This window comes from Cygnus atratus, chromosome 2 (assembly GCF_013377495.2).
Source record: "Cygnus atratus isolate AKBS03 ecotype Queensland, Australia chromosome 2, CAtr_DNAZoo_HiC_assembly, whole genome shotgun sequence".
Classification (NCBI taxonomy): domain Eukaryota; kingdom Metazoa; phylum Chordata; class Aves; order Anseriformes; family Anatidae; genus Cygnus; species Cygnus atratus.
In genome coordinates this window covers 35,579,170-35,592,377 of record NC_066363.1, presented here as the reverse complement: position 1 = coordinate 35,592,377, position 13,208 = coordinate 35,579,170, and the positions used below count along the sequence as shown (strand labels likewise).

Genomic DNA, 13,208 nt, shown 5'->3' with positions numbered 1-13,208 from the left:
TACAGAGATAATCTCCGATTAACTCTGTAAAACCGTGTTAACATAAAAGGGATTGTTCATGTCACAGAGAAGTATTTTCAGAAATACTCCAAGAGTCTGAATTTGAATACTTGCCTCTTTTTTTTCTTAACAAGATATTTTTACTTTTCGAACCTGGTGTTTGTTCATTCTGTCTGTGTGCTCCTGTCTTCTTGGGGTTTTGATAAACTTCCAGCATGGGAGAGGGAGAAATTAATGTGTTCCACTTCATCTTCTCCCTGAGGTCACAAGTGAAGGAACAATGAAATTTCTAGGCTGAAATGAGTTTCATTAAAAGGGGACCTAGTTAACCTATTGCAAGTTTTTATTTCTAATATCTGCCTTGGTGTGATTCCATGAATTTTACATTTGTGTCCTGTTTGATACAGAGGTGGAGGTTTGAGCAAACAAAATATTAATACTGAATCTTAGTACTTAACGAAGACGTAATAAAATTTACTGTTATAGAAGGGACTAGAAAGAGGTAATAGAACAGTGCTCTGGGTTTGTTCAAGTAATTTTTTTAATTTGCCATTTACTTGCCATGGGTGAGAATTAATAAAAAGGTAGAAGCACAATCTAAGATTGCTAGTGAAAGTGTTTGTATAGGGACTGCCCTTACATCCACTGATGTTCATGCTGCTGTGTTAGCCACTTATTGCTCTTTCAGAATGGAAAAATTTAATTTTCTATTCGATTTCCAGAAAGGAGACAAAATAATGTTGAAAATGTAGTTTTTCCTATTTTATCTACTGTAGAGGCTTTCTCATTTTGTTGACAAATACAAGCTGTGGATGCTTGACTTGTGCCTAAGTTCTGTTCAGCAATGCTTGGAGTGCTGTTGTTGCTGATGCTTGTTGTTAATGTGTTCCCCTTCCGTAGGGGGAAAAAAAAGAACAAAAACATACCTTAATTTCATTTTATTTCATTTGCATCTGCACTTTTTTTCTGGGAGGCCCAAGCAAAATGTGACTAATGCCTATCTTCACTTGAGTGCTGCGCTGTGATCCACAGAACTTGCAGAAATGAATTACTTTTACCTTTTTGTTTTCTTTTTAATATCCACCAAAACATGCCAGAGCACATAAAATCAGATGTAAGCCTTGGTCCAAAGAGCTCAGAAGGAGCACACAGGTGGCACTTGCCCAACATACAGTATATTTAACACAGGCTTGTTCTAAGCGGTACTTTTATAAACCAGAACCCTTAAACTGAAAAGTAGAACCGTCTTTGAAACAACCACATGGCTCTACATAATAAACTGTGGTAGGGCTCAGTACTTTTATTAGCTAATTAAACTTTTGCTGTGTTGAGAGGAATGCTTTGGGAACACACGCCTGAATGTATAACAAAATTCATTCTGTACTTGTACCATGTGGAAAGGAAGCACATCTGGGAGTGAGTGGGTGAATGTGAAGAAAAGCTTTTCCAATTGCTTCAAAAGGAGCTTGAAGTTTATTTTTTAAGTAAAGTGGTTAGTTTAGGAGGGAGCTCAGCAAGTTCTGAGCTAGACAGGTTTTCCCATTGGTTTACTGAACCTGAAAGAGACACTGATTTATAGGAAGCTTGCCTTGCAAGTTCCAGTTCTTGTGTTTCCCTAGATGCAAGTGTCATAACATGCGCTTCTTACTAAATAAGACCACCATCTGCAGACATCTCTCTGTGGAATTCCTTAGGCATCCTACAGAAAAATACACTTTTCTGTGCGTCTTCCGTTTAAGTAAAACTTTATCTTCAGAAGCATCACCTAATCATTTTACTAAAAACCTCCCTGTTCTTTGTAAAATTCATGAAATAGAAAACCAAATCTGAATAAACGATAACCTGCTGTGCCACTTACATTCACTGTTGTAAATGAAGCTCTAACTTTGTATTTTATCTCCAACAGACAAACAACAGAAAGGTGAATTTGCCTTAGAGGGCTACACCATCAGAATGAATAATAACCTTCGGAAGGATGCAAAGAAAGATTGCTGTTTTGAAATCTCTGCTCCTGATAAGCGCATTTATCAGGTTGGACTTCTTATGTCGACTTGAAATTAAATTGATAAAGCCGTTACAATTCCAGTTACTGAATTAACATTTCAGTAAAACAACTTTCACTGACATCTTAATGAAAAACGAAATCCTTTCTTGCTTATACTGTATATTCATATATGAGGAAAAAAAACTAATTTAAAAAATATATGTATAAGTTCAAATGTTATCTTTTTGGACAAGAACGGGGAAATCTATCATCTTTATCTATTGGTCATTTCGATGTAATTATTTTAATACCTATTATATGGTATGTCTGCATGATTTCTTGGATGAATTAAGTAGTGGAAAAAAAGTTAAACAAAATATATATCAGTGTTAAATACATATTGTATTGGTCATGGCTTTGCCAGGAATATCTACGTAAAGGCACATATCAGCTGTGCAATTCAGAGATCTATCAGCTCGACATCAATATAGAATGTAAGTTTAATAAGTTTTAAATATCTGAGATTGCAGTTGAAAGCCAGTTAATTAAGCTGTCAGGTAGTGTGTTGGAGTCTGACAAGAACATTTTTAAGAAAACTGTACCCAGCAGTCTAAAGAAATTCATGGGTGTCTTCTAATTGTCAAGGGCAAATTTTGTTCATCAGTTCTGGCTTTGACATTGATGAAGAGAAGCAGCTTTTTTCTGCACAGCTGCCAGCTGCTGATCAGAGTTTCAAATCCATCATCCTCTCCTTCAATTACGTAAATTTGTCAAAATTAGCTGTACATTATAAGAAGCATCCTTGCAAGAAAAGTACCAGAAGACATGAAAAGAATTACTAATGGTTTCTTGAGGAAGTGACAAGAATGCTACAGACCCTTTTCTATTGCTAATGAAACTGTAGTTATATTTTTGCCATTTCTACTACTAGTTATTAATAAATATTTAATAGTTTGCAGCTGCCACTCCCAAAGAAGCAGAGGAATGGGTACAGCAAGTGAAATTTGTAATACAAGGTAAGCCAGCCTGAAGAGCTATAGCCTTTATTATTAGTACTGCTTGGTGATGGTAGTTCTGTCCGTTAACTGATCTGTTGTGTTTGTATATCTAGTATTCCTACTTGTCCTAGTTTTGAATAGTGAGTCCTGGATTTCAGTCATGTTTTTGCTTTTACGTAACTTCTCTTCTTGTGCAAGATTCTCGTTTTTTTCCAAGAATAACATATAGCTGGAAAGCTCTCCCTTATGAATGCTGTAACAAAATAAAATTGTAAATTTTATTTTATTTTATTAACAGAGTAAATTGTAAGGACCAGCTTGTAGAAAACACGTTGTGTTTTCATTTTGTATAATTTCTGCTTAGGCTTTCTTTTCTAGGAAATGTTAACCTTTTAAACTGCTTTTATATAGATATGGAATCTAATACTATTCCGGAGGAGGAAGAGGAATATGATGATGTTGGACAAGCGAGCAGTGAACCAATAGATGATAGCATTTATGAAGAACTTCCAGGTACTCTTCAGATTTTTTACCTTATGACTTGTGACAATTCTGTCTTCTCTACTGCTAATTTGATAACTATGAGTGGCTAAAAGTAAGTGGGCAAAGTAACCTGATGGGTAAGATACTTTCAGATTTCAAATTTTACTGTGACATTGAATGTGTCTTTAACCAGATCTGAGTGAGAACAGTTCAGTTTTCTTTAGCAGGGGCATCAAAATAGTGTAGAAGATGTAAAAGTTGTCTCGGGGGACTTTTGGCTCATTAACATTCTCTAGTATGTAATTTTTTTTAATTAAAAAATTGACTCGCCTTACAGCTTTTTCCACTAACTTGCCCATAATTTTTTTTTTATTCATGTTGGCATTTGTATTAAGCAAAAGTTCTCTGTCACTCTAGCTGCTGCCTAATACATGATCGTATAATCCTGCAAGAAAGTAATGTGTTGGTTTGAAAGGGCTCTGGAGATGATCTGTAAATAAAGAAAACATATGAGTATTGACATTTTATTTCATATCTTCCAGTATGACCATGGTTATGCACAAACTTAATGTGGACAGCTTTTGGAATTGATTATAGATATTCAGGTGATAGGATGAAGATGTTTGGTCTTGTTTAGATTTTAAGAAACTATGTAAAAATCAATTAATTTTTTAGATACCATTTGTAAGAAATTATATTTTAAAGTGATATGACAATTAATAATCACTTTGTATAAAATAATGTTCTGCATCCCTTACTGTCTTAGACGGTGCAATTATCAGCAATAACTTGAGAGGAAAAATCAGTCATGTCACGTGATGCCAACTAACTTTATTTATCTGCTAGGTTGAATATTGAGTCCACTGAAGGGAAAAAAAAAAAAAATATGCCTTGGTTTTCATTTTAAGGTTGTTTCAGTGAACTAAGGGAGAAGAGAATACGAGTGACTGATGAAAAAATAAAAACACACCCCACATCATACAATTGGGAAATCGTAGGAGAGCTGTTCTTTTTTTTTAATTTCTTTGAATTTTATCTAGACTACTTCAATATAGAAGTACATGTTCTGCTGAAATGGAGCACAGTTGTGTCATGCATGCTGAAAAACTCTTCAGCAGCGAATATAAAATCTGTGTTAGAGCGTTTAGTCTTATAGCTGGAAGAATGAAACCAAACCTTGCTGCAGTGCTTTTTGGATGCTTGGGCTCTTAGAGAAGATGATGCTTTACATTTGATTACGTTTTCGTTAATGAAGATCTATGTGTGTCCTAGGTTAAATTTCTCTTACCTGAGCTTCATTTACCTTACCCGTTCATTTGAATCTCAAACAGGAAGTAGATCTATAGCAGTAATGCATAAAATATTGGCAGAGAAACAAGAATTAATGTATTCTTTGCCTTCTTTGCTCTGAGTTCTGGTTTTGGAGAATTGCTGCCTTGATATGATTCAGCAAGAATTTAGAGTGTTTTCACTTATATCCCATTTTTATATCAGTTTTCCAGGAAATGTTGTCTCCTAATGTGGCTAATAAATCTGAAATGTAACAAAACAGCTGTCACAAAGAAAGAATAGCCCTTCTGTTGTTCAAGAAATCTAGTTTAATTTTTCAGTTAAATAACAGTCTTGCTCCATGATCTTGAAGTGGTGCTTCATTTTCACATTGTGAAGTAGGGATTTCCTTTCCGTATTTTGTACCTAAGAAAAGAGTAAGAGAGTTCCACTTTGGTCTTGCTTGGCTTCATTAGGACTGATTGATTGTATGCTTTTAATTCCTGTTGGCTGTCCTTTCTATTTTCTCAGGTAAATGAATGTATTCTTTCTTCTTTTAATAGTCAAAGGATGGAGCTCCATTATTTGTGCTGTTACCTTACTAATTCAGAGCAAACAAGGAATTCTGAACTCTCCTTAAGAGAACAGAAAGAAAAAATTCCTTGTAGAGCCCAAAAGCTATGATAAGCTCTGGAGTGCAGAAGATAAATTCTAGATCCTTGTGAGGAGGGAGAAGAAATTTATCTTCATTTTTTTATCCTTGAAACATCTTGACATTAGATCCACTAGCTTTTCACTAGCTTTAAAATTATATATTTCAGGTATTGTTGTATTTCACAGCTCATTGTACCTTGTTGTTATTTATTTGGGTATAATTTGCCATTTCTCAAGTAATCTTTTGCATTTCTGAGGTATTCCAGTGGTCTTTTTTTTGTGTGTGTGTGTTTGTCAGCATTTCAGAAGCAAATTAAAACAGCTCATAAAGCATTCATTTTTGTAATACTGGATTTAGTATTAGAGTAAAGAGTGTTTGAATTATAAAGAAGATACAAATATTTTTTTTCACTGTTTAGAAAAACAGGGAATTATGGAGAACTGTAGCAGTAAGCAGGATTGGCTGATGCTGTATTCACTAGCTATCACATTGCTTTGTTTCTTGTTTTTCCTCTTGTGGCAGGAGACAGTGTAGAAAAATTAATTTTCCAGACAGGTGCTGACTAGCTTCAAACCAGTATCCAGAATAGTAATAGTCTATTAACCTATTAAAAGCTTAGATTTCAATGGAATTCAATTTGTACTGTCTGCTGGCAGGAGGAGTAAGTTGACAGTTAGAGGGGTTACAAAGACAGAAATTACTCTTTTAATCTTGTAAGTCACTTTCTTCTTTAATGGCACATACAAATACATTTTCACTGTAGAAGCATCATTTGGTTCTCAGTATTAGAGTGTTTTACTGTGTTTACTTAGGTGGAGTCAAAAACATCAGAACACCTAAAGCTTTTCCAACTTGTAAATCTCCCTTGCAAGATTGGTCAGGGAAAAAAGGGAAAAAAAAAGTGCTTTCTCCAGCAAGCTATGCTTTTGTCTTTTTGTTTTTAATAAAAATGTACATGGAAAATGTGGTTGAGCAGAAATAAAAATATTGTAATGGAGACCCATTTTTTGCTTAATTAGCTATTTATTTTCTACTTTAGTACACTTTATATAATTTTGACATGGCAATTTTGTATTACAGTCTACAGCTGGATATTATAAGCACAGGTGGTTCCTTGTCTGTAACATAAATTCTAGAACTGTACTATTAAATAATTTTGTGTATGTGTGTTGAGCTATCTGGATGCATCGAGTCTTTAGCCTAGTGCTCTTTTAAAAAAAAGAGTTGTCCTCGTTAGAATGGGAAATACTTGTCAGCATTAAAGACTTCATCTGTTACAATTCATGAAGACAATTTCTTTTATTAACCTGGGGTCTTAGTGACATAATTTTAAAGGGCCTTCTCTATTCTCTTCCTTGGTCTCACGTGTATGGACCACAAACCTGAGTTTGCAAAGCCAACCATTGCTTGCCACCATGATCTTTCCTGCAACATCAACTCTGTGTACTGTCTACAGCAGTCTTGCACAATAGAAGAGGTCTTAATCGAGGTTAACATCTTTATATTAATTTTCAGTCTTGTTGACTTTCTTTGTTCTCTTTCTGCTCACAAGCTTGCACTGTAGTAGTAGATTCCACTGTGTACAGTATAGTTTCCATTAAAGTGTTTCTAAAGATAAGATTTGAATGTTTGGTGCTTCTCGGTGCATAACGATGAAAAGCTGCCCTTACAGAACAGGTAAGGTTGGAAATCCCCAAGTGGTGTGGTGTGACATAAATCTGGCATTCTTCGCTTTGTGTCATTTCTTTTTAGCCTGTCCATAAAATAGAGAACTTCTGGGTGAGAGAGAAGTAAGGACAGTGAAGTTCAGTACTGTAGTGATCTCTAGCCAGGAGAACTGTTGTTGAGAACTAATCCACTCGATACAACTTGCATCACTTCCTAGTTTGCTGTAAATTAAATTTTGGGATCGATTCAGTCTCTGACTGGGACAAGGTTCATGAGAATGAAAAGCTTGCCTTTGTCTTCTGATTCCCACTATCAGTTCTCTGCCAAACAGTTTGGTCAAGCTGTAGTATCTGGCCAATAATTCTGTTTTGCAGTGTAGGTGGAAACTTAGCTAGGGAAACTGTAACCAGAGGAAGGCTCAGGGAAAGGTAAGAAATGTCTTAAGTTTTATGCAACACAAAGTATGCTATACAAAGAAACACCTTTTTTTAACATGTTTACTTATTTTAAACAAAGTCCTTTAGTATAGTTTTAAAATTATATTGATATTGTTTCAGAACTTTTTTCCAGCATTGTCTATGAAAATAGGGAATGATCAGCCTGGTTCTGACTCATGATTGCCTCTTTAAGCAGCTTTGCTTTCTTAATTGTTTCTAACAGTTAACCTTTGCAGTTAAGCAGCATAACTTAATACCATCCTCATCTCTCTTGCTACCGGGTCGTTTGAGCTTTGAGGAAGGAAATTGTTTTTTATGATGTTGTAACCTTTTCATGAGCATAGAGGGGAAAAAGATAAGTTCCTGATCTCTGATTTACCTCTTGGGAAGGAGGAAGTCATGATTATTTAGTGGAGTTTGGGTATAAGCTTGGTCTGTCACTCAGGAACACAGACTCATTGCAAATATTTGTGTTCTCAAAATGCAGTGTCAAATGTATTGACTTTGGTGCTAGAAGTGAAGATTTCGCAGTGATGTGTTAAAGAAAATTCCTTTTCAGAAGACCTTTGCTTACTTTTATAATTTCAATATATCATGGTCAAGGCCCATAGGACTAATACAGCATTTGGTGTCTGGCAGTCCAAGCTGTGAGTTACAGGTGTACAATTAGTTCCTAAACCCAGTAGGCTAAAATAAAGAAACTGTTAATGGATCAGTGTAAATCAGAGCAGTAGGTCTGAGTCAGCAGAGACACAGGTGGTTGGGGAATCTGAGATGTTATTTGCAAGGATTGCTGTTAAGTTAGTGTATTATATATGCTGGTATATTGTCTAAATTCCTCCCAGCATCTGTTGCTTGCCTCAAGTATTTATAGATTTCTTTACTTCTTACCAACAGCAGTTGTACATAGCAGTGATGTGCTATTGTTATATTTTTTTCCCCACAGATGGAATTCTAACTGCATTTTATTAGTAAATGAAGTGATTCCTAAGTATAAAGTATAAGTAGGCTCTGGAATATTTGAAGCTGAAAAGACCAGGTGTCAGATCAGAATTCTCAAGGACAGTATTAAAGATGAGTTTCCATAGTAATTACTGAAAGTGTTTTGAATAATTTCCATCAAAACATCTTTCAAGTTTGAGAGCTGCAAGGGCTTTTTTTTTCCTCCTCCTTTTAAAGCAGAAAGGACAGGTCATTCTTCGAAACCATTTTTTTCGAAGACTGGATCTCAGTGTTGTTAAGGGATAAATATTAATTTCGTAACTGTTTATTTATATATACGGGGTATTTTGCCCGTAATATCTTACTGATAGGTGTAATATCAGAATAAGAAGGACTGCTACAGGGCTTACTCACTTTGCTGTAAATCAAAAGTAATTCAAATAATATAAGTTCAGTAAAAAGCAGATATAAACTACACGTTGATGTCAGAGAATAGTAAAGATTTTGTTTTCCGTCTGAGATGTGTGGTTTTGTTGTCATGATCGCTGGTATTTCAGGTCTACTCAGTGTCTTTGATTATATGTCAGACGTGGAAATCACTGAAAAACAACCTCTTGCAACTGTATATTGCTGAATCCCAACTGCTATGATGGACTGGAGCCATGTCTGAATTCTCTGTTGCTCTGGGATTTGAGGCAATACTCCTGCGGGATTTACATGTACCGTAAAGTGTCTTCCAGCTGGTACTAAATGCTTGCGAGACATGAGTTATGAATCCAGACAATTTTTTGCTATTTGAAGGTGTCATATTCAGAAGTTGGTTAGGACCGTGATACCTGGATCTCAGCTTTTGTTTGCCACAAGAACTTGGGATTTATCTTCAATTAATGTAATCCTACGTCTAAAGATGGAACCTTTTCTTTCTGTTGATGTTAGGTGTCAGTGATGGAAGAGGAGGTAAGACAGTCTGGTGTAGCTGAGAAGAATAAGATGTCCCTTGAGTGGGAAGTGGCAAAAATAAGGTTCACAGACTATTCTGTGTTTCTTGTAAAGTGAATATTAAGTGATGGTCTGTGGATAACAGGTGTCCCATAGATGTCAGAAAGACTGCTGTGCAATGGTACATGTGCATGAGACACCACACACATTTATAAACATACAAATGTGAGGAAGCCACTACAAATAGAATAATAATTGAGTACAAAAATTTAGTCTAATTTGAGTTCTGTTTTTACCTTTGTTTATGTTTACACTGGACATGTGTCTAGTGTAACTGTTGTTGTCCACTGCTATTTGAAATGACCCATTTACAGTGAAAAATGATGGTATCTTTTATTATTCCAAAATTCTGCACATCTCGTTTGGTGATTTTGCTTTTCAGTATTTGCTTGGTCAGTGTTCTCTGATGCCTTGAATTCTCTATTTGTTCTTCTCTTCCCTTTTAACTCAGATACATTGCTTATTCTAAGCCTACGTTTTCAGAATTTGAGATTGCATCTTCTATATTCCAGTTTTGTAGTGGTGGAAAGAGTCATGGTCGGCTATGAAATTCAAAGTAGTTGAAAGCAGTATCTACACTAAATGGCAAATATGTGCTATTAAATTTTGGTATTTATTCTCCTCTTGTTGAAATGCATGCAAGACAGGTTTCCGAGTTTACAAGCAGTAAAAACAGTAATATCCTTCCTGAGCTGTGATCAACTATAATAATAAGTTAAGGAATTCATGTTACAAAGGCTGTTCTTATCAAAGTCTTAGGTTATCAAAGGCTGAATTTTATTTCTGTATTTCAGAGTATAAAACAAATCAGAAGTACTAAATCAGACCAAAAAAAAAAAAATCCCCAAACAAAAATAAACTGGGAATGCTTGTTAAATATGTATTGTCTGTTGACGTTTTGAAGCTGGTTTACTAGAAGTTAGAAGGCCTGACTTAATAATATCTAAAAAGGAAGTATTTTTAATCATGCAATTTTATATTTAAAGAAGTCTTTCAAAAACTAATTAGCACACATTTCTTTGAAAGGAATTTACTTATTGAAATAAGATTATTTTATTGCAAGTACTGATCAATCATTTTTATACTATTTTCTATGCACCAGTGCTAAACAACTTTTGACACTATTGATCTTGAAAACCAATCTGATGTGAACAGTATGTGACAGAAGTTTTTTGTTATTAAAAGATAGAATCCTGTCTCAGAAAAGCTTGTCATCCTGGAAAGACAAAATCACACAAAGTAATCTTGTATCATAGCTTTTTTGATGCGGACTGTGCTTCTGACAGTTGGCTTTGTGTTAATCACGAGCAAAGCTTTGTTTATGCATGCATGTCTTCAATGGGTTATGGACCTGAAGTTCTTTGGTGGCACTGGTTTTATCTAATTAAGCAGCAGTGAAATAATTCTAATGCAAAGCCTTCAGAAGAAATGTCTTTATATGTGAGATAGCTTATTAACCATAAATTTGAGGAATTGCTGTAGTTTAGCAAGTTCAAAGTAAAATGTCAATTGTATTATGTATATTTATGAAAATAGAAAATTTGGGCTTGCTCTACTGCTTGGGTATAACTGTGATGAATGCTATATAGATAGATCAAGGAACCTTTACTTTTTGAATTTGTGATGAATGACTGCGTATCAGGCTATTAGAACCATTAGGCAGAGTCTTTTGAGAAACAAGAGCAACCAGAGGTTATATGGTGCCTCAGGCTATTGCTTCTCAACTTTTCTGGTTTCCACAAGGTAGCTATTAAAGAACCATAACTTACACAACTGGATTCTCAAATAAGACCCTGCAAGGTGGGCTTTAAAGACTGATTTATTCATTCTGTTACTGTAGATATAATTATCTTATTTGAATTTTTAAGCCTTTGGAAAGGCATCAGCATAAATACCTCTGTATGTTTTTTTTTGTCTCAGTGTACTCTGTATCTGTTATCTACTTGACGTCCCGCTCGCCTTAAAATGGAGAAATAAGACAAAGTACTACGAATTAACCAGATCTTCGTTATTCTTGCTGGCTGTGTGCGTGTGTACCTGTTTTGCTTGTGTGTTACAGTGGTACTGCATTCGTAACAGATGTCATGTTTAGTTTGCTCGTATACAAGGAAGGCAATGTAGGAAAAGGCTTCCTGTCCGTCTTGGCTGCTGCTCCCTGGGCTAGTCCCATGTCTTTGAAAGAAGCAGGTTGGTTGCTCCTAGGAATGAAAAGTGGTCAGTGGGGTGGACCAGAGGGCAAGATGCAGCTGTATTCTGCGCCCTAGAGTAGACACAGGGATGCTCCAGGGATGTGCAGGGTCGGATACACAGGTGATCTTCAGCAGTGAAGGAAAGAACATCCTCTTAGGAAGTCAGAAGAGACTGTGGACAGTTTGTTGCTAGTCAGTGAAATTTGGACTAGAGAGCAAGGTAGGACGAAAATATTCCTGTTCAGAACACAGTTAGCACAGGGGAAGTTTTGTTTCAGTTGTTGTTTTCTTCTTATATTCAAAGCAAAACCATTGTCTACAGAAAAGCCTCTAGAGCACAGAAGGAGCTTCTTTCTTCTTCCATTGTCAGAAAATACTTTAAGTGAATCTATACTTGCTTTCATGCCTGTCTCAGATTTATTTCTGAAGAAGTGAGGTGTCTCCGTTACTAAATATTGAGCAGTGTTTTCAAATAATTCAGTAAACAAAGGCGGATACAATTTTGTTGTCATTTCCATAAGGACCATAAGACCCAGTTTCCAGGTTAAATCACCTAGCTTAGACCTAGCAAATGATTCCTTGTACACTGCAACTGGGAGTGTCATGTCTCTGGCATGAGGCCTGGAGAGTCTGAAGTACTGTCTGCAAGAGAATTCAACTAGTCTCGGACTCTGGAGGCTCTGGGTTTTCATGAGAACCATCTGCATGCCAATCCCACAGTAAAATGTTGAGCTGCCTAGGGAGCACTTATCTCCTGCTTATGAACTATTTCCAGATCCCTGCCATCCTCCCTCATCTCTTGGAGATGCGTGTAGGGCTAGTAAGATCAGACATCCAAAGCTGATGATCCCACTCTGGGCCTAGTGTATGAGAACGGGGGAATGGGTCAGTATTTGTTAACATGGGTAGAAACGAGTGTGGAAATATTGCCCCCAGATATTGTTAGTCTAAACAGTCTGTGTTGCAGATAAAATTTTCTGCTTACTTCTGATTTAACCTGATTTTTGTTTACTAGTGAACCATAGCAAGTGTGTTTTACCATAGCTTTATTTAATCATTTAAGCTGGAGAAAAAATATAGTGTAGTTGGCGTAATTGAATTTGGTGGCAAGAGCCATGAACAGCGTGAAAAGAGTCAGTGGTGTATGTTTGTTACTTTTCATGAAAGCACCAAAAGGGTGAAAGCTGCTGATTTTTTATTTTTTGTCAACATGCAGTTAATGATCAACACAGAGCATGCAAAAATGTCTTGGTAGAACATTTTTAAAGGAGTCACAAGAGAAGCATCTGGGAGCCAGACTTCTCTTGTGGAAACATGCCAACAACTGTATTGTGTTTCCTTTCACTACAGTGAAGTATGCTGAAATGCCTTGTCTTCTGTCCTTTTTTTCAGTAAAATCATTTCTGGAATCAGACTATAAATTTGAACACTTCAACCCTGAGGATTATTAAAGGATATTATGTGGTTTAAACAAGATGCTTTCTTTATGATTCTATGTATGTAAATATTATGTCAAGTCACATTTGTCACTATTAGGGATACGTAGTTTTCAGAAATGGCTTTTAGATTTAAATCTTGCTGCAG

The 13,208-nt window shown here is 35.8% G+C and overlaps 1 protein-coding gene across 2 annotated transcripts in view; it reads left to right on the top strand.

Annotated features, from left to right (window-relative positions):
* Nucleotides 1–13,208, top strand: part of SKAP2 (src kinase associated phosphoprotein 2) — a 114,770-nt gene that overhangs the window by 74,923 nt on the left and 26,639 nt on the right. For both annotated transcript variants that reach the window (XM_035556472.2, XM_035556473.2), the window contains 3 exons: nucleotides 1,907–2,031; nucleotides 2,937–3,000; nucleotides 3,394–3,495. In XM_035556472.2, the coding sequence (XP_035412365.1) occupies nucleotides 1,907–2,031; nucleotides 2,937–3,000; nucleotides 3,394–3,495 (291 nt within the window). The remainder of the gene's footprint in view (nucleotides 1–1,906; nucleotides 2,032–2,936; nucleotides 3,001–3,393; nucleotides 3,496–13,208) is intronic.